A 21,122-nucleotide genomic window follows, 5' to 3' on the forward strand; every position below is an offset into this window, starting at 1 on the left:
TTTTTGTCACCATTGAATTTAACTGATTTAACCTCTTGAGGTTTTTTTTCCCTTTGATTAATATAGAGGAAATGGAAGCCTTCAGTAGCTCAGGAAAAATAGTGTCTTTAGGGGTTTTTTTAGCTCAGTATGGGTACAAAATGTGGAAGCTCTTCTCCGAAGACAAAATTCGGCCAAGCATTCAATCAGCGTGTTTAACGCAGAACCGGTGGGTAGCCCTCTTGTGGCTAGTGGTAATCTTCCTCCTAAACGCTGAGCGTTTAATGAATGCTTTGCTGAATTGAGTGCTTTGTTTCTTACTAAATGATAATGCTGTTGGTTTGAAGAGTGGTTTCCGAGTTAAGTACTATTTATGTAGCTGCATGACAGTTGTGCTTGTGTGTTGAAGCTCTGTATGAACAGACTGCGTAAGAAGCTGCTTCCATATTTTATGTTTCTTTTTAAAAACTCCCGCAGAGTCTGATGAACACAAACAAAGAAGAAATGCGTGAGCTTGCAGCCCTGTTTTATTCTGTAGTGCTGTCTACCATGTCTGGAGATGAGCTTAGGGCCTCCTTGGAGCAGCTGATCAAGATGACAAAAGACAACCATGTAACTACCTTTCTTTGTCTGCTGCTTGTTTTTTTTCGTGTCACGTAACTGGTAGGAAATCTGAATCTCACAGTGTGGCCAGGATGTATTAGCCTTAATCTGAGTGTAAAATTAACTAGCTGACTTCCAGTTGGGCGGTGAGAAGGGATTTTTGTTGTAGGTGAGTGCAACAGATCTTTAAATAAATTAATCCCTGAAGCTGTTGTTAAGGTCAGTAGGAGGATTTCCTGGAGGCAGTTCGCAAGCAAAACCAGTACCGTCACGTATTTAACCAGTTTTAGCCAGCTTGTCCCATTGAGTGTTAATAGATCACACTACCTACTTCAAACAGTTTACCGATTCCTTATTTGTGAGCAACTACAGGTACCCGCAGAACTAAGAAAATGTTTAACTTGTTGAATGTTTAACTTCCCCTCCCCTCCTGAGCCATAGCAGCCTCCTGGCTCCGAATTGCCTCAGGGTCTTGTCTCGCCAGCAGCCATTGCCAGGTGCTGGCTGGCTTCTTTCTTCCCACCCCATATGGACTGCTCGGCAGCCCTCCGCAGGCTGTATCGCTGCACTGTGGGTTTGCCTGCCTTCCCTTCTCCTGCAGCTCCTTCCTGCTCCCATTATCCTTATCTCTGCATTTTGCCACTACGACTGTGGAGAAGGAGTCCTGAAACCAAACTGGGCAGGCTTCTGTGCCGGTGTGTCTTGAATCCTGAAAGGGAGGGAAAGTAGTAGCATTTTTAGGTTATATTTCCCCAAGACGTTTTTATATCAGTCTCTGAAGGACTTCGTGGGCCACCATTTTACATTGCAGGTAACAGGCTCAAATGCTGACAAGAAGTGCTGGTCGCTTTATGCCGCAATTAACAAACACGATTTATTTTGAATCTGTGAAAGCTGTGTCTGTGAGCCAAAGCCATGTCATTGCTCAGTTTTACGTAGGGCACAGCTTCTGTGGTCACAAAGCCAGCACAGATGGGTCACAGCCCCGCACCACTGCTTTCTGCCCCAGTCACCCGTGAAGCCAAGGTTGACCTTTCGAAGCACCTGGCTGAAAATAAGGAGGGATGTGAACCATGAAACAAAAAAAAGCAGGGTGTTCCCATGCATTTTTGAGTTTGAGTCAGTTAGAGCTCTGGTTTGCTGCAAGTGTACAAAACCAGTTGAATCAGTACAGCTAGGGGTGGTGCTGATCTCTAGTGGCTCAGTAAGGACTGCAGTGTAAAGTAAGGACTGCAGTGTAAATGGATAGCTGAAGCGGAGAGGGGGGAAGGACGCATCTTCAGCTGGCTTTGCTGCTGTGAGACCACAACAAGGAGCAGTCCCTCGTAGCCAAGCTAGGTTGAGGATCCCATCCTGGCAGCACAGTTGCACCAATGCAACTTTTTGCAGGGTTGTGATAACAAACAGATCCATGAACTAATCTGAGTTTAAGCCCCTGCCCCCTTCCTTTTTTTTTTTTAATTAAGGTAGCATTTAAGTCTCACAGCCTTATTTCTGCACAAAATCCTGTTGTTAGAATTCACCCGTGGGAATGAGCACCATCATTAGATAGTCTCAGCACCAAATCAGCATTGGACAAATTAATGTTCTTGACATTGAATTGTAATAATAAGTTTTCACAGTCTGTGGCCTACTGAACTGTGTAGAGGCATTGCCTTCAGTGTTCATAGGCCAAGTGCGTTCTCATTCTTAGCAATGCAAATCTAGAGTAATTCTCCTTTACTGCTTTTTACCAAAGAGTACGTTTTGTCCCCTTAATCTGAGTATGCCCAGTTTTTAAGCAGAGACAGCGTAGTATTATCTTAGATCACCTTCATAAATCTGTACTTGCAAATCAGATTAACTGGATTTTTTAAATTTTTTTTTTTGCCTAGCTACCACGGGGTAGACTTTAGGAATGTGAGTGCTGGTGATAAGTTCTTAATCTGTCCTTCTAAGCCTCTTCTAAGTTTTGTTAATTTATCTTAAAGGACTCCATCCATCAGAGAGCACTAGCAATATCAAACTCTATGGTTTTGCATTATGTGTTAGAACTCTGCATTCTTCAGGGTGCCTTCTCATCTGGCTTGTCCATATGTGTTTTTAAATCAATGCTTTGTGCAAAGTGTTACTTACTTTGAAAATGAAATTTTTCTGCACTGTTGGTGTTGTCTGTAGAGCCCGGAGGTCCAACATGGATCCTTGTTGGCTTTGGGATTTACAGTAGGAAGGTACTTGGCCAAAGGGAAAATCAGAACAATGGAGCTACATGACATAGAACAGCCAAACACTGCAGTCATGCCGGAACAAGAACAGCTCATAAAATCGACGACAGAGACAATAGGTAACTTCCTGCCTAAGACTTTGCTGCATGTAACAGTTGTTTTTTCAACCACCCCAGGCTGAGGACTTTTCTAAGATATTCAGCCCATAGATGCTGTAATCTTGAGTTTACTTTCTGTGATAGAATTTACAGCCTGTAAAAATGTCATCTGATTAAATGCATGGACGTAACCCTTTTCAACAAGAATTAGGTGGACTCTTAGCTCATAGACCAGCATAGCACAATTAGGAGCAGTGCCACTGCCTAGAATCCTCTCAGTGTCTCCTTTCACTTCGATTTTGTTCTAGCATAATGCTTCCTACCAGCTGTAGAGGAGACAAATGCTTTGCTTCTTGCATGGCTAAAATATAAGTGCCTGCCTGCCCACTGCTAAATAATAACACAAAATCCAAGTCATCCTGTTTTGCTTTTTCCTGTAGGTTCTTTTCTGGACAGCACCTCTCCCTTCCTCGTGGTGGCTGCTTGTACGGCTCTTGGGGAGATTGGTAGGAATGGCCCCTTGCCAATTCCCAGTGAAGGAACAGGATTTACAAAGCTGCAACTTGTTGAAAGCTTATTGGCCCGAATCCCTTCCAGCAAGGAAACAAATAAGGCAAGATTTTGTAGTGTTGTTATGATTCTTGTTCATTTCTGGAACGTTCAGGTTTATGTATTACCTGCCAAACTCAGCCTTGGTTTTTAAAGGAATTAGGCTTATTGTTGGCTTTAGTGAGTCAGAATTAGGCTGAGGGTTTTGCCAGTGTTGTCTAGCAGTTGATTGCTTGTGCTTTCTATAGCCATAAGTAGGAGCTTAAGGAATGAAAACTATGAATGGTCATAGTTTTAATTCAAGAAAAATGGGAGTATCTTCTTTTACCTGGAAATAATCCTCAAAGGTAACAGGACATTTGTTTTGATCTGTGTTTTGGAAGAGAGATGCACTGATCTAGTAAGTCACTTGCATGTCTAACTTCTGGTACCTTAAGTGAAACTTCAGCAAGGGTGAGAAAGAGTGGGTTTAAAGTGTATCTTCTGGACTTACAGGACGGTTATGTGATGGTGTTGGTTTTTTGTTTGTGTTTAAGATGAAGGAACGAGCAATACAGACATTAGGTTACTTCCCAGTGGGAGATGAAGATTTTCCCCACCAGAAGCTACTGTTGCAGGGTTTAATGGATTCTGTGGAGGTGAGGCACTATCAATGAATTATTCTTTATACTGCAGTGAGTATTTCTATTTGAATACTTTTTATATCTCTAGAGCCAGGTTTACAAGGGGAGCTGTCTTTTTGTAATAGTGCCTCTGGGTTTTTTGAAACTGCCTTGAAATAGAGAGCAGAGGTAAGTTTGGGGCTTGTAAAATGTTTTATGCCACAGTTTAAAAACTTGCCAGTCGAGGTCTCTGCCCCAGTCTCTGAGGCAAATGTGTCCTCCTTCAGGAGGACTATCTGTATGTGTAAAATCTTAAGAGCTTGTAGTAATGAAGCCATAGGTCTGTACTTTGGCCTTCAAAAGTACCCTAGAAGTAGATAATATAAATACACCTTCTTTTTTATCTGAACTACATCAACTGATACAACTCACTTGAATTAGAAGCTTTGTTTATAGGAATATATGTATCTGTTATCGGTCTAAATGCATCAGTGTAGTGCACTGCATTCTTTCACAGTACTTTAGAGCTGCTATACATATTGCAATATGCCAGACAGCAAAATTAAATAGTCAAGGAGCTTTTTTTAGTGTTATTCATTTATAGCTTGTTTTACCTTTCTTCCTTGTTCATAGTGACATAGGATTCAGCATTGTAGAAACAGCTATTGGGTATCAGACAGGCTGGTTTTGCTGAGTCCTCCAATCTGATGTGATCAAACAAGCAAGAATAGGAAGGACATTGTGTACACAAACATAAAATGATGTTTCCAAGTGCTGTGTTTGTGTCCTGTAACTGCTTAGGGTCATTACAGCATCCTTTATAAAATAAGTACTTGAAAAAAAAAATGTATCTTAGATTGCAGGAAGCTAAGGGCTTACTTCCCCAAATGCTTTAGCATTTTGTGCTTCCAGAGAGTAAAAAAAGCGAATCTAGGAGGTACTCAGCAGGTACAGAAATCAGTTCTTACAACTCAAGATTCATCATAAATAATGACAAAAAGGTGGCACAGTTCTGCATATTCTGTTCCTGAGGTCTTAGAGAATAGTGGAAAGAGGACAGAGAAGCAAAGCAAAGTATTGTCTGAATTCTTTTAATGTGAAAAACAAATTTGTGCATCTCTTAGAGGTGATCAACTTCTGGATGGAATTACAGGAGAATCTTTTACTACTGCATGCTATAACAAAGCCACAGCAATTTTTATTAATGACTGGCAGTCTTGTTCTAACTTTGTTTTATTTTCATCCTGTCTCTCCAGTTCTTTCTGTTCACTAAGTTGAACTTTTGCAGAGACTTTGTAGGAGGCACGCTTTAAAAATAACTGTGGAAACTTCAGCTCTTATCATTCATTTTGGAGAGCTTGACATCGCATCAGTTTCCATCAATTTCAGTGGGTCTGAGGTGCCACGTAATCTCAGAAGCTCACCAAAAGAGTGATCTTATTGCAGATCGGTGCTGAGAATTGGGGTTGGGAGAGAGACTGTGGTTTTGTGGAGTAAGTGTGAAAAGTTTTGGTGTGTGTTTAATTAGTACTGTCAGTGAGGCTCTGTTGTGTTTTTCAGGCCAAACAAATAGAACTGCAGTTCACTGTTGGTGAAGCTATTACCAGTGCTGCTGTAGGAACCAGCTCGGTGGCTGCACGTGATGTGTGGACAGTCACAGAGGAGGAATATATCCCTCCTTCAGGTAGGCCTTCCTAGTACCGGGGCTGGGTTGAGGAATGTAAAATCTCACAGTTCTGGGCTAACACTGTGCTCCATAACTTTATTTCTGTGGTGTTTGATTTATTACAGTAGAGGTAAGAGATGTTCTGTGTTTGTTAATGCACTGCTCAGTGTTCTGCAATGCTGGATTATATACAGGCCATTTCACCTCTTCAAGTCCATCTGCTCAGAGAGTAGAAGACTTTATTTCATGTGCTGTTTAAATAGCTTCTTGATGAAATATAATTCATTGCCTCTTGACACTGCATTTGTTTTATTTTTTTCATTTTGGTTTGCCATGTTGCATTAGTTTCATGTTTAACATATACAAACCTTTTAAAATAGCATTTTGAAGCCTGCAATGGAAAATAGGGTTAGAAAATTAAATTGCAAGTCTTTTTCCAACAACTTGGACTGATATGCTTAAGTGACACTTACATGCAGTAAATGCAGAAATTTTATTTAAGGACTAAGATTCTGTACCCATTGAAATAGAAGCATGACAAAATGCTAGCTTCAAAACAGGCAGCTGTAAATATCAGCCTCAGACCTGCAAACAGGTGCTTTAATGTTGTGAGAGTGGTCTTAGATCTCAAGCTCACACAAAGCTGAGGATGTGCAGAACAGGGTAGAACAGAACCCTGCTGTTGCTCCAGAAATTTTGAGTCCTAACAAAAAAAAGTAGTGCACTAAATCTTAGGCAGTATGAGTAGTACCTCTTCTTGGCCACAGGCTCTGAAACACTTTAAGGAAGGGTTAGGAGGACTCTATTCAGTGTTTCTATTAGGAGAAATACTTTCCCAGTGACTCCAGTGAAGGCTTTTCCTGAATAAGCAGAGATTAAGGTATCGCCTGAGTACTCATGGACTGATTAGGTTTTTCATTGCTGCTGCACATTATATTGAAATTAAAAATGGGTGTGGCCGATTCGCAAAGCTCCCCCTTTCTTTCTTTCATACAGATTTGAAAGTGAATGATGTGGTTCCCTGGGTCCTAGACCTTATTTTGAACAAGCACATTATCAGCCCCAACCCACACGTTAGACAGGCAGCTTGCATCTGGCTTCTATCAATGGTGAAGAAGCTGAGCACACATAAAGCAATTAAGGTAAGAAATATGCCCTTTCCTAACACTGTCTCCGTGTCCCTATTTTTGCTTCTCACCTCCTTTCTGTCCCTTCCTTCCCCTTCACTTCCATTGCCTATCTTCCCCCAGTGCTGCTGCAGTCCTTATTGAGATCTTCTGGAGACATGGCTTATCTTTTGTTACTAGGGGAACATACTAACTGGCAGATGAACGAGGCTGTTTAGCACCTTTGTAAATATCTGACTTGCACTCAAGTCAGAGTCAGCTTAGTGTAAATAGCTGTTGTAAGATGAAGTAGCAGTATATCTTCCCTTGGGAAGAAGAGGTTGGTGTCTGTATAGTTTTTAGGATTTGTTTTTGGAAAATATTAAAAGGACGTCTAGGAAGGGAAGAAGGGGAAGAACTAGGTGGAATTCCTGGACTCATTTGTTCACAGAATTTATCACAACTAGGAGCAGTTATGATGTGCTTCATGTACTGTGTATTTTTGGTGCGCTTTGATGAAAACCTTCTATTTAGGGTGTTTTTCTGTAATGAGAGAATGTGAAAGATCCTATACAAGGACTTAATAAAGCATTCCCAACCAAAATGTCCTCTCTCTGCATAGAGGTACTACAGTCTGTAGTGGGACCATGTAACCATTTTGTGCTCTCTGGGTAATGATAAAGAGCTTTGGGACAATAGGTGCTTCGCAAGTATAAGCTATTACATGTAAAACCTTGCCGCATATTACGCTCGTCTAAATGATGGACTTTGTGGGAGGTGGCAAATCCACTAGTTTGGGGATGAAGAAAAGACGTCGTTGCAGCCCCATCTGGCTGCAAGCCAGATTTATGACGCATTACTGCCATGTATTAGACAAGGAAAATAGAATATGTGGTTTGCATGGTAGCGGTAAAAAGGTGCTGGACAAATAACTATCTTCTGTGAATGTCAGTCAGGCTGCTTACATGTCTGGAAAGGAGGGCAGTTCTTGTCACAGGGGTAGCTCAAATAGGCAACTCCATTGATTGGATTATCTGTTAGGAACTTGCCTTAAGACCAGACAAAGAATCCAAAACCTGAGATAAAATAATAATAAAAATAATGTTCTTTTTTCTCCTCTTACAGTCTCATCTCAAGGATATTCAAAGTGCATTTGTTTCAATTCTGTCAGATAGTGATGGTAAGTACTATGACATCTTAAGAGTTTTGACTTTTGGTGGGCTTCTAACAGAATGGAGGGAATCTTTGAACAGGCAGAAAGTCACATACACCCTCTCTGTCAGTCAGCATTAAAAGGTGACTGTAGAAACGTCCCATTTCTGACATAATAGGAATGATTTCTTTTATAGGTGTTGCATGTGGAGATAAGAAGCACAGCTTTTTTCTGTGCTTTGCTAACCAAGCACAAATCTTTTTCTGCATTTGCCCCTTCAGACTAATAACAGAAACTGTTCAGTGTTGCTGCTTCTGCTCTGCTTTGGGCAGCAGGATGTGTATCACAGAGTTCTGCATGGATAGGAACTCTTAAGCCCTCTTTAAGCTAGCAGATTTTGGCTTATAGGTCTGTGCACGACAGCTAGTGGAAAGGGTGGCATCTGGCAGCCTATCCAAAGCTCAGTGAAGTTGAAGAGAGTATTACTGTTAACTTTGCTGGACTTCAGGGACCAGCAGTGTGTCAGAATACTTACGGCTCTTGGAACTCTCTCTGCTATTTCAAAACCTGCAGTGACAATATTAACATGAAGATGTCACCTAATTTGATGGGGAGTTAGCCTTCAGAACAAATTGCTGCTTCAGAATGCAAAGCTTGTGTCTTGCCAGATTAGGTCTGCTCTAAAATGGAGAGCTGCGAACTGCAGCACAGAGCTCCATTTGCTAGATCATGATTTTGGTTGCATCGTGTTTTTGAAATTTGTGTATTACTTAATTACATGCTTATCTTTAATTTTACTTTGTAAAATCTCTTGCAGAGCTTAGTCAAGATGTTGCTTCAAAAGGTCTTGGGCTGATATATGAACTAGGAAGTGAACAGGATCAGCAAGAGCTAGTCACCACACTTGTTGATACCCTTATGACTGGGAAAAGGTACAGTAAGCTCAGAACACAGTGAGAGAGTACTCTGAGCTGTATGTCTGATGGGAACAAAAATGTGCCTCTCTCGTGTGTGGAAGGAGATGTTTTGTGGCCAAGGGCAGGCCAGTATCCATATATTGTCAGTGGGTCAAACTGGGACATTTTCTTAATTCAGCTTAGAGTTTGTTGTGACTGAAGTTGTTCGGTTTTGTTCCATCCAACAAAGCTTCAAAATAATTATTCAGTCCTGATTCAAGCAGTTCAAATCAGTTGGGGTTTGGTTAGATTTCCTACTTGCTGCATTGTGTAATTGCAAAGGACAATGACCTCTTGCAGCAACTCCGAACAATGTGAATGTTGCAGAAGTGGGGACTTGCTTGTGCCTGAAATGTACGTTTTGCTGAGAAAGTGTTAATGGTCACTTGTCAGATGTAGTGCAAAAAATGCTGGTCTTACAGGACTCCTGGCTAACAGTCATGTTGGTCAGTGCTGGAAATGCTCTTTATCAGCCTACTCCTGTCTAACCTGGTGTGGGTGTGACCACTGTGAATGACAAAAACCTAGGCTGGGAGTGTGGGGATCCAGTGGTGAGTGGTAAACAGGAAGAGATTGGATGAATGGAAATTGGATTTTTTCATTTTGAAGTAGAGATTTGCTGTCCATTATATGGCTTGTGTCTGGGCAGAAATAAAAAGCCATCATTCAGTGTTTTAACTTTTTGCCTTCTGACTGCACAGCAAAACCCTCACTTTCTGCAGCATCTCTTTAACATTACATGTGATACAGGTTAATGAAATTCCTTGGATTGTGTGTGGCTTTGCACACCTGTATGTTTTTTGTAGGATTGGAACTGAAAGAATGGGAAGTTACCGAGTTAATAAAGCAAAACAAATTACCTTGTTCTGTAGCGTGCAGTCCATTCAAGTGTAGAGTTTGGTAAAGCTAATACTGGATCTCTTTTTTACCAGAGCTAAACATGAGATGACTGGAGAAACTGTGGTGTTTCAGGGTGGCCTAAGCAAAACCCCAGACGGGTAAGTTTACTGACAGTCTCAGTGACAGACACATAACCAGTGCTGAAACAGTATTCCCTTGCTTATAAATCTGCTTCCTGAGCTTTTTGTTCCTTCTTGTTCTTTAAGTTACCATAAATATTTTCTTGTAGTACAGATAGGGTATTCACTTCTCTCTGTCTGCTTTAGGCTGTGATTTGACTATATCTTTAGCTATCATGGCATTTGTGTAGCTAAAAATAGTGACACTGATTTCCCTTCTGCTTTCCAAAGTCAAGGTCTTTCTACCTACAAGGAGCTTTGTTCACTGGCTAGTGATCTCAATCAACCAGACCTGGTGTACAAATTCATGAATCTGGCCAACCATCATGCCATGTGGAATTCCCGGAAGGTAATTTGCTGCTTTCATACCAGTTCCATTCCCACTGTGAACTCTGGAAACTGTAACTGCATTTCTCTAGCTCTGGTTATATGATCTATGGAGAACTGCATGTGGAGGCCATTTGTTGATGCATTGGTGTCAGGTCCAATGCAAATTTACCAGCCTGAGAAACAAATTTAGGATTACTTGAAATTCTTAACACAAAACATTGGTATCACAGGGTTCATATCATCGTACATTCCCCTCTGAATCAACTGTGATCCTTTCCTTTTACTTTTGAGTGTGCTTAGAGGCCAGGTCTTGATGTGTTCAAACAGTGAGATAATATTTTCAAAACTGGATGAATTTTCAGATGCCAGAGAAAGTGACCGTTGTCATGTAAAAAGGCAGAGCAAAAAGTATTCAGCAACAAGTTGCTAAAAAGCCAGTTGACAATACACCAGTTTAATCGCTGTTGTCAAAAGTACCCTTTTTTAACTCAAGTCTTGATATTCTAAAGCTACTGGAACCTTTAGCAAAGCCAAAATACTATTGGATCCACTTCCTGCAAAAAAAAAATAGCATCATAAATTTTAAGCTTTAAGTATACATTTCAGAGCTTTAACCTGGGGACTTTTTCACTGGCTTAAATAAGCATGGAAGAACTTGTTTTGTCCCTGGGAGTGGGCAGAGCAGCTTTCGTGCACTTTCATGCAGAAGACCCAGGTAGCTGCATCTTCTGTATTGCACCTTTCGTGCTCTTTCATGCTGGCTACCTGAGGTTTTGAGTCCCTGGCAACGCCATTTAGTGCAAAAAAACAAGCCCCAGCATTAACTTTCATCCAGAGTTTGACAAGTCAGCACGTCTCTCAAGACTTCCCTCTCTTTGCACTGGGACTTCGGAAGCACAGAAGCATAACTAGGTTCCTGACCCTTGTGGAATTTCACCAGCCAGGATGAGTCAAGAAAATCCACTCAACAACTGTAGGTTGAGCTTTGGCATTTGAGGAAATTGCAGAATCATTTAAGTTGAAGGGGGCATCTGGAAGTCTGTGCTCCAAACCTCCACACAAGAGCTAGGCAGAGCAAGCTGTTCAGGGCCTTGCAGATTATGCCTCCCTTTTCCTTATACTTTCTGCAACCTCTTGCTCCTCACAGCAGTGGTCCAAACTGAGAGTTTGTCTTTATTACTTTTCCTTTTCTGGACTAACCCAGACAGCACATCCTGTCCTGTGAAATCCCTAGCATGGGTTTTTGAGTGGCAGCTTTTGGCACTGCAAGTCAGGAAATACGAAGTCATTAGAGGCAGTCACTGCACTGCCTGTATTGAGCAATTTCTTTTTGGGCTATCCTGCCAAATCCCATGGGACTTCATGGGCGAGCAGCAGTTCCACTGTGTTAGAATTGACAGTGGAATTGACAGTGTTGGAGAAAGAAAAGAGTATGGAAGAATACTTGAGTTTAAAGTAAATATGGACAGATGCAAAATTATAATCCTCAGAAATTTCAGGTTGTAGAGCTAAGGTAGAGTTGCTTTATTTTTAGTTTTTCAGTTCCTAAGTTATTCTAATTTTTCTAAATGCAGCAGAGTTGTAGGGAAGCAGTGGCCCACCCCCACCAGTTTTTCCGAGAAAGAATCTCTTTTGGAAGAAAATGCTTAAATCTTCATAGTTTTAATTCTCCACAACCGCTTTTGCAAATGGGGTCAATCGCTATCTTGAAATGAAGGTAGAAGGAAGTTTTGAAGTAATATGTTGTCCGCTGAGTGTGATTGTATGCTTGAGAACATTGTGGTACTGTAGCACTGATGGGGGGCTAATTCTGGTACCATTCTAGTCCTTTTGATTTGGTCTGAATATAAACTGTGTCAGTCAACTTTGCTACTGACTGTGGTGTGCCCAGGAGGAATAACTGAGTGAGCGAGCAGATTGTTTCAACAAATACCCTTTTGTCATCATTTCAGGGAGCAGCTTTTGGTTTTAATGTGATAGCTGCCAAAGCTGGAGAGCAGCTGGCTCCATTTTTACCCCAGCTTCTTCCCCGGCTCTACCGTTACCAGTTTGACCCCAACCTGGGCATTCGACAGGCAATGACCAGCATTTGGAATGCCTTGGTCACCGACAAGTCAATGGTGAGTGAGCAGCAAAGTGCAGAATGGTGGGTTTGCTGATAGTCAGCAGCATCTCGGAGATCCTCATGGGACAGTTGCATCTTGTGAAAGGAGGGGCTGTGCAAAAAGGGGTGAGGTATTGTCCTACAGAGAAAGAGGTGCTTGAATCCATGGATGAGCTGGAGGACGCGCAGAGGTTTTGCACTGCCTCTTACTTGTTAAAGGATATCGCAGACCTTGTTTGTGCGGCCAGCATTAAAGTTTATGATTTACTTTACTTAAAGGGGTCTTTCCACACTTCGATATTGCTTTGATACTGCTTATGAGAAGCTCTTCAGGAATCCTTATGGCCTAAGATGACCTTCCTAGACTAACACCATCTAAATATGGTTCCTCAGTTTTTAAGTGGGAGGAAGCCCATGGGAAGAGGCTGTTCCATCAGTTTGAGGATAACTCCTCCCGGACAAGTTTCAGGAATAAGTTATTTTTGTGAGATGCCCTCGCTCTGGCTTTGAAAGGCCTGGAATTGGGTTCACAAATCTTTTCTCCTAGCAAAGCTGATCTTAGTGTTAAGTCATTTGCTCTGATCCCTCATCAAAGCGCAACTGCTTCTCCTGTAAATACATGTTTGGTGCTGCACCTAAACAATTCAGTCGATAAAGGACTGAGGGACTTTCCTCTTTTCTTGTTGTCTCTGTCACAGCGTTAAGCCCTGAAGCAGTGCAGAGAAAGGCATGTCTAAAGCAAAGTCAGAGTAAGTTTGTGTGGGGTCAGCTCTGGCAAGCATTAGTTCATCCGCTGTGGCTGAAAGCAGGTTGTATTGTCCAAAAGGACCTTTTTTTTTTTTTTTCAGAGTACAGGACAAGGATGCATGGTCCATGCTTGTTTCATGATTTTTCCTTTTTTTAATAATAGGTTGATAAGTACATGAAGGAAATTCTTGAGGATTTGATCAGTAACCTAACCAGCAGTCTGTGGAGGATCAGGGAATCCAGGTATTGCTAGGAAAAGTAACAGATTTTTCTTTGAACTCTCTTCTTCACCATAAACTTGTTAACCTGAAGTAGTTGAGGAGGGAAAGAGGAGACGTCCTTTCATCAGGATAGAGCCCAGTCTTGTAGTCTACACTTGAAGTGTGATACAATCTTGAAGCTATTTGCTTCATTGAGCCTGAAATTATTTATTGCATGTAGCTTAAGCATGATACTAAACAACGTTCTCTGAAGGAGGAGTTTTCTGGTCACAAAGTTCTTGCCTATCCTTGGACCTGAAATGTTGCTTAATGTTAGAAAATCTTGGCGGTCTGGCTATATACGTACTTGGCAGCAGGATGTCAGTTGGTATAGCATTTTTAATAAACTGCTTTTTGTTTATAATGGTTTGTAGTTATGCTGAATTGAAAACTTCCATTTTAATTTCAATTCCAGACTCTAGACCATTTTGTTTTGTTCTTATCCTATACTTACAGAGAAGAAATCTGAAACAATTTTGTAACCGGAATGTTTGCAATAGCAATTTTCACCACAGCAGCCTTTCTCACTTGCTCTCATCTGTTTCAGATTTCACCTGACTGGCTGAACTTTTTTTCTCTGCTAAAGGAGACATTCTTATGACAGAGTAGATTTAGGGTTTGGGGAAAATAAGGAATGTGAAACAGTTCTCAGGTTTTTTTAATCATTTACTTGTATTTATAAGCCTATCTGTATACACAGCTATATCAAATAATTACATCATGTGAAGGAAATAAAATTTCTTGTTTGCAGCTGTCTGGCACTGAATGACTTACTAAGAGGAAGACCTTTGGATGACATTATAGACAAACTTCCAGAGATCTGGGAAATCCTATTCAGAGTGCAAGATGACATTAGAAAATAAGGAATGTGAAACGGTTCTCAGTTTTTTTAATCATTTACTTGTATTTATAAGCCTATCTGTATACACAGCTATATCAAATAATTACATCATGTGAAGGAAATAAAATTTCTTGTTTGCAGCTGTCTGGCACTGAATGACTTACTAAGAGGAAGACCTTTGGATGACATTATAGACAAACTTCCAGAGATCTGGGAAATCCTATTCAGAGTGCAAGATGACATTAAGGTAATGGCACCGATAATTGAACAGGAATCGTCAACAGAAAGTACAGTGATCAAGCTCTGTGATGTTTAAAAAGAGATTCTCTGAGAAGTCAAGTTGAAGCCAATGGGAGTTTTGGGTATTAAGCAGACTAGAAATTTCAGCCCCTTGCAGTTAAAATTTCCATGCCATCTTGGAAATTCTTTGTGTATGTTTCTCATGTTTTTAAGTGTTGGTTTTCATCCCTACTGTGCTTATTCTTGATGGTTCAGCATTTTTCCTGGATATAAAAGAATTTCTAAGTATTTGCTTAACTCTTGAGTATAGATTATTTTGGGCTGCTTGTGTGCTTAAATGTCTTGCATATATGAAGTCAGAGTCCTCAGGTCCTTCCGGGTTTGAGCTGTGTTCTCTCTGGATCCAGACTTCTCTGCTCAAACTTAAGCAAGGCTGAGCTGTTTTCCAAAGTGTACTGTGTACCAGGAATTTGCTTCCATACTAATACATTTAGTGTGTTCAGAAATGTTCCTGGGCACTGAAACCAACTCAGCAGTTTTGCATCAGTGCAAATGAGCTATATAAGCCTCCAAAATAGAGCAACTGCCTGCAGACTGCCTTTTGAGAAGGGTCTGATTCCTGAATTTTACCTGGAAATGGTTTGGGAAGGTCTACTTGTGGCAGGCCAGATTTTTTCCAAGAACGTCCTAAGACATTACCAGTCCAGGTGATTGTGTTTCAGTACCCAGGAATATTGCTGGATAGTGCTTAATTCATCAATACAAGTAAAGTTAAAGGGTCTAGTTGGTGGTGGTGTCACATGCCACCAGACCTGCACTAATTTTACTGTTTACTTCTAGTCCATCTTTCTCTAGTCCTAGACGTTCAGTTGAGTAAAGCATCACTAAGCAATCAGCATTATATTGAGGGAGAGGGTAAAGCATACCCAAAGCACTATATACTTCTTTTTGCAGTAGAAGATTCTGTTGGTTTTTGGGGGTTTGGTTTTGGGCTTTATTGTTTGTTTGGCATTTTTTTGTTTTGTGGGTTTTTTTTTGTTTTGAAAATGACAAGCAATAAAATAATATCACAAGAGAAAAATGTGAACAGAAGCACAGAGAACTTGGTGGTGTCAGGCAGGATTGTTAATGTATTTATCATTGAGTAGACCAGATACTCAGATGGACCAAAGCCAAAATTTCTTTGAAAGATAATATATCAAGTATTAGCCATGAATATAGCCTTGTCAGTAGTAGTGTTATACTTATCAATTAATATGAATCATTCTATAGAAGATTTTAAAATAGTAACAATGGGTTGTTGACTTCTTTTTTAGGAAACTGTTCGAAAGGCAGCAGAACTAGCCCTAAAAACTTTAAGCAAGGTAAAACTCTAATTTTGTCATTTGCACACGGAGACGTGTATGGTTTTGTTGTCAGGTAATCATTCACCATCATATCTGCAGGAGTGACCTGTTTACCATAGACTGTTGTCTTGAAAAGATCTCTAGTATAAGGTGCAGTTGTGATAAACGTAACAGCCCCCTAGAAAGCAATCATAATAAGCTTGACCACATACCCTTCTGTACTTTTGTTGATGCTGGTTAAATTCTGTTGCTTGACGATAATGCATTGTTAAGTTACATACAACCAAAGGAGGGATATAGTGAACTGGTTTTTTTTCTCTGATGTCCTTTTTTTTCCCACTTGAGGGTGGGATTTAAGGAAACTTCCTGTAACTTCAACAGTTGACCAAGCCCAACTGATCTAGTTGACCAAGTCCAGTGGAACCTCACTGGTGTGAAACAAAGTAATCCAGTCTGGACTTCACTCTCTGTGCTGTTACTGAAACAAGATTTTTTTGAGTGTAGTACACATATCACTTAACATTTTTTTTGGTATTTCTCTAGAAAAGTCACACTGGTGGAAATGGAAACAGATCTTAAGAGCTGTGTTTGAAATCACAACCTTCACAGTGCATGCAGCATGACATTTCAATGGCACAAGTGATGATCTGGTCTCAAAATGTTATTGCAGTTGCAGAATCTGTTCTGATCTGGGACTTGCTGCTCTGCCTCATGGAATGGTTGAATCCGTGTGGCTGAGATAGCGTGTCCCTCAACTGAGAGGTCATTTGGTCCATCTCTTCATCCAGGTGCAGATCAAGGCCTGCTAGGCTCTGAATTTGCCTTTTTGGGAAGCTGACTGTAGCTGAAACTCCTTTTAGGGATGTGGCTTTGGGCTTAAGTACCTCCTGGAGAGGAGAATGAAGGTGTAACAGAGCCTGGGTTTGGCTGTGAGCAGTTGCTCCAGTTGCTGTTGCCGCCTTCTGTCTGACAGAGAAGGTGCTTTAATGTAATCTGAGCAGGAGGTTTGTACATGCTTGCAACACTGACTCTCACCTGTCCCCAGGTCTGTGTGAAAATGTGTGATCCCTCTAAAGGAGCAGCTGGTCAGAAGATGATAGCTGTATTGCTCCCTTGCCTCCTAGACAAAGGAATAGTAAGCACAGTTGCTGAAGTCCGATCTCTCAGGTTAGTTTTGCATCATGTAAGTTCCCTGGGGGTCCAGTCATGATTTGTCCCAAAGAGACCCAGCTTATTCACCTGAGTTGCAGAATGTTCTTTGTGTTTGAAGTGACAAGTTTATCCCCAGAACAGCCTTCCTGCTGAGTTGAGTCCTTTTCTCACTGAGTTCAAACAGCAGCCCCGGGAACTCTACCTATCTTTTGGGAGTATCTGGCCTCTCTGTGAATGCCGATTCAGTTCCCAGCGGGAAGTTCTTTTCTCCCTGTGCAACAGGCAAACTGATCTGCAAGCAGTTTGCTGCACTTGAGGCTGTCCTTCAGGACTGGCATATCTCTTCTGCTTGTAAACAAAAAATCCCACAGTAGTTCTTGAAACAGCCAGGTCTTATTTCGCTACTGGTTGTGAGTAATGTCAGTTCACATCCCAGAGGCGACTGCATTTGGTCACACTGTTCAAATACATTTTATGTCATGTAACATTTCCATGTCCCTTGATGTGTAGGGACTTCATATGCTTGTCACTTTGTAACCTTGTTTATTCCTTCATTTGCTTGAAGGACAGAAAAGCTGGAAAATTCAGAGCTGGAGTGTAGCTGGTCTTTGCAAAAATAATTTTCTTTTATTGAACATGATTATCCAGGAAGGTTGGAAAGCTCATAACAAATTATAGTGAATATTTCTTGAATTTTTTCATCCCTTTTGAAGATTTGAAAACCCTTTGCAAAATGCAGCCTGAGAGACGTGGTCAGTCTGAAACTGACAAGTGGGATTTGAACAGATCATTGTAATTTGTTTTTTATTGGGCAGAGACTATGGATGTCTCTGGGGTGACTTTGCCCAGAGCTTCTTTAAAACATGAAGATGTGTTATTTCTTCCTACATCTGTCTGTAGGCCTGCCTCTTTGCTGACTCCCTTTGTGATACCCTGGCCAAAGTAAGCAGTCTCTGTGCAAAGCATAGCATCAGTTGAAAGCTCAGGGCTAGGGTATGATTTTGCTTAAGCAGAAAAATACACCAGTTTTTGTTTGCAGGTAGATTTTTATTGGTGTATCTGAGATTTGGATTGGCCTTTTTGTTGGTAGTGGATTAGAGTAGACCAGAGAGGTTTTTCAGCTAAGTCTGTGTGTTTCTCTGTTGACCTTCCCTTTGATCTTTTTTCAGCATTAACACTCTTGTGAAGATCAGTAAAAGTGCTGGGTCTATGCTGAAACCTCATGCACCAAAACTTATCCCAGCCCTGCTGGAATCCTTGAGTGTGCTGGAGCCTCAAGTCCTGAATTATTTGAGTCTTTGTGCAACAGATCAGGAGAAAGTAAGTGCAATTATAATGGGAAAGTATCAAAAGAACAGAGATGACAAAGATTTAAGCTTTGTTCAGTGAACAGAAAAATACCAGATTTGGTTGAGAGGTGTTCAAAGATGCAAAGAGAAATAGCTAATAAGTTACTAAAAAAAGTTTGGTCATTGGAATATTGCTGGACAAATGTGGGGGGTTTTTTGAAGGGTTGGGATTTTTTTTTATTCACTAGACCACCGGATATTTCAGAAAGTGAAGAACAATCTTAGTAAGAACTGTTGTTAAATGTCACTTCAGCTGCATGTACAACTGTGAAACAGGTGAAGAGAGAGTCTGTAATAATTATCTGGAATGCACCTGTACTGTCAAACTTTGCTGCTGTTTTTCCCAGGGGTTAACTGCAGGACTACTTATAAATTAGAAGGTGTGCCATAGCACTGTGGGCTGGAGGTGGATGTTGTCAGCACTGTGTCCTTTAATCATTCTCAAAGAACCATATTAATCAGTAGTAGTCTTCTGGGAAAGTGACTGAAACCCACTGTTCAGAAGTAAATTTAGCTAGTTTCATTGTGGGGAGGGAAAGGGGTCAAACTGTGCCCTTTGCAAACAAGAAAGGAGTGAACACTAGGTCAGAGTGGGTTTTTTTCTCTTTTTTCCCCCTTTTTTCTTTCTTTCTTTTTTCCCTTTTCTTTTTTTTATCTTTTTTTTTTCCATTTCCATGATGTCAGGAGTGCATGGTTTAGCTCCTGTACTCCAGCTAGAACATCCATCTGCCTCTGAAAGGGAGACATTCATAGTCTGTAGACATAATGACTTTCTGTCTGTATGCATCTGAAATGGATATTGGTTTGAGTTTGTGAGGTAGTGAGTTATAGCTGATGTTGCCCTTTCCACTGTTTTCGTGTTGAGTTTACATTTGGTTTTGTTTTTTTCCTTTTTTTTCAGACTGCAATGGATAGTGCCAGACTTAGTGCTGTCAAGTCATCTCCCATGATGGAAACCATCAACATGGTAAGTACTTGATTCAAAAGGATTCCAGTGTAAGGTATGTTGTAGGAGAAGAACAGGAATTGAAGTGGGAGCTTTACAGAATACTTCTTCAGGGTTTGTTTTATTATCACATCTCCATGTGGATGTCTGTCCACCTTCTTTTTCATGCGCTGACTTCTCTCATCCTGTCGCCACAGCTTGCTCCTCAGATGAGTTGTAAATAACCTTGGCTCCATTTGGAGTTGGACGGATTGTTTCTCCACCTGAAGACCTGCCTGCTTTGATGAAGAGGGCATCTTTCAAGTGCTTTTCTTTGAATGGGGGCTCAGCTGGTTCTGGATTATGCTAGCTGCCATTTCTTTTCATCTCTGGCCCACAATTCCACAATCAGCTTCTCACCTGGGCCTCCAGCTGATGATAGTCATTGTTGTTAAGGCACAAATGCTGTCCAACCCTTGCCTCATGGTGCCTTAGATATCCCTACCTGAGCCTTTCCAATGCTTTGATGGTAGAGATGTTTAGAGAAAATGCTGATATTACAGAAAGCACTGTCAACAGCTGGTGTTTGGCACCATAGTTTCCTGCTGCTGGAGGAAGAGTTGCTGATGCCAAGACACTGTGCTGTAGGGTCTGTCTTGGCAAAGCTCCCTGCCCTCTGTAAGAGCCTGTCGCTTCCCAAAGAAAAGACCTCCTCTTTTCTGCTCAGGCACTGCATGCAGCCAGGGGCATGTCAGCAGGCAGGGGGTGTGAGCGCTGAGCAACTTTTAGGAGAAGCATAGCCACCAGAGCTATTCTTTGTTTCCTGCTCTTATGGGAAAGTGACAAGAGCAAGCCCTCCTGCACATACCAGCATGTGGAGCTGCATTTTGGTGTCAGGTCGAGCGCTCTCTATAAATAGTGTGTAAAGCGGCTGGGGATGAAAGGCTCCATGTAAAAGTGTACTCATTGCCACCCTGCAGGCTGCAGCAGCTGCTGCTGTCCCTCCTCTAGGCCATCCCTCTCCCCTGCCAGCCCTGGAGGGACAGTTGTGCTGCCCTGATCCATGCTTGGGATTTCTTAGGGGAGGGGAGAGATAGTATGGCTTCCCTGGAATAGCGTGAAGATGTCCTGGCTTATGAGCAACCTTCTCTCTATTCCTCTATATCCTGGGGCTGGCTGGGAGATTATATCCTTGGATGGGATATAATGGATTATTCCCTTCACCGTACCAGTGCAGGAGCGGGAAGTGACAGCAGATCTGAATTCTGAAGCTCAGACAGGGTTACCTTCAATTAGTATGTCATTCTCGAATTTGCTAGAGGATGGATCTCCCCTCTGCAGACAGTGTGCTACAGAGTGCTGGAAACATGAGGCTTTCTGTTTTGCCCAGTGGCATTTTAGGCATAGAAGATAAGAAATTATACCAATAACATCCCTCTTGTACCTTTATGTCATTTATTGCACTTGTTTATCTTGACCTGTTTAAAAACTGTCTTGCCTAGTTTCATTTCATTGTCTAGTTTGGATATGTTATTGCTTCAGGGTTTCAGACAGTTGGGGGAATGTTGGGTTTTGTCCTAAGATACGCACACCTTTGCATCTCTCTCCCTCCCCAAAAGGAGTTCTTCCTAGTGTGTTACTTCCAGCTTTCTAAACAGTTGGAGTGCAGGAGTACATCAGTTCCAGCAAATGATAATTTTTTGGACCTTGTTCTCACCAACAAGGAGGGGCTGGTGGGGAATGTGAAGCTCAAGGGCAGCCTGGGCTGCAGTGACCACGAAATGGTGGAGTTCAAGATCCTTAGGGCACCGAGGAGGGCGCACAGCAAGCTTGCTACCCTGGACTTCAGGAGAGCAGACTTTGGCCTCTTCAGGGATCTGCTTGGTAGAGTGC

The 21,122-nt window shown here is 41.5% G+C and overlaps 1 protein-coding gene across 1 annotated transcript in view; it reads left to right on the forward strand.

Moving 5' to 3' along the window:
* Nucleotides 1-21,122, forward strand: part of KIAA0368 (KIAA0368 ortholog) — a 62,878-nt gene that overhangs the window by 27,772 nt on the left and 13,984 nt on the right. Inside the window, exons 21-37 of the mRNA XM_009286257.1 lie at nucleotides 457-591; nucleotides 2,740-2,905; nucleotides 3,325-3,497; nucleotides 3,970-4,071; nucleotides 5,596-5,719; nucleotides 6,698-6,843; nucleotides 7,933-7,987; nucleotides 8,778-8,892; nucleotides 9,849-9,914; nucleotides 10,167-10,284; nucleotides 12,218-12,385; nucleotides 13,280-13,359; nucleotides 14,359-14,464; nucleotides 15,774-15,821; nucleotides 16,849-16,970; nucleotides 18,125-18,275; nucleotides 19,206-19,271. Of these exons, the coding sequence (XP_009284532.1) occupies nucleotides 457-591; nucleotides 2,740-2,905; nucleotides 3,325-3,497; nucleotides 3,970-4,071; nucleotides 5,596-5,719; nucleotides 6,698-6,843; nucleotides 7,933-7,987; nucleotides 8,778-8,892; nucleotides 9,849-9,914; nucleotides 10,167-10,284; nucleotides 12,218-12,385; nucleotides 13,280-13,359; nucleotides 14,359-14,464; nucleotides 15,774-15,821; nucleotides 16,849-16,970; nucleotides 18,125-18,275; nucleotides 19,206-19,271 (1,941 nt within the window). The remainder of the gene's footprint in view (nucleotides 1-456; nucleotides 592-2,739; nucleotides 2,906-3,324; nucleotides 3,498-3,969; nucleotides 4,072-5,595; nucleotides 5,720-6,697; nucleotides 6,844-7,932; nucleotides 7,988-8,777; nucleotides 8,893-9,848; nucleotides 9,915-10,166; nucleotides 10,285-12,217; nucleotides 12,386-13,279; nucleotides 13,360-14,358; nucleotides 14,465-15,773; nucleotides 15,822-16,848; nucleotides 16,971-18,124; nucleotides 18,276-19,205; nucleotides 19,272-21,122) is intronic.

Source organism: Aptenodytes forsteri, unplaced genomic scaffold (assembly GCF_000699145.1).
Source record: "Aptenodytes forsteri isolate BGI_AS27 unplaced genomic scaffold, ASM69914v1 Scaffold103, whole genome shotgun sequence".
Classification (NCBI taxonomy): domain Eukaryota; kingdom Metazoa; phylum Chordata; class Aves; order Sphenisciformes; family Spheniscidae; genus Aptenodytes; species Aptenodytes forsteri.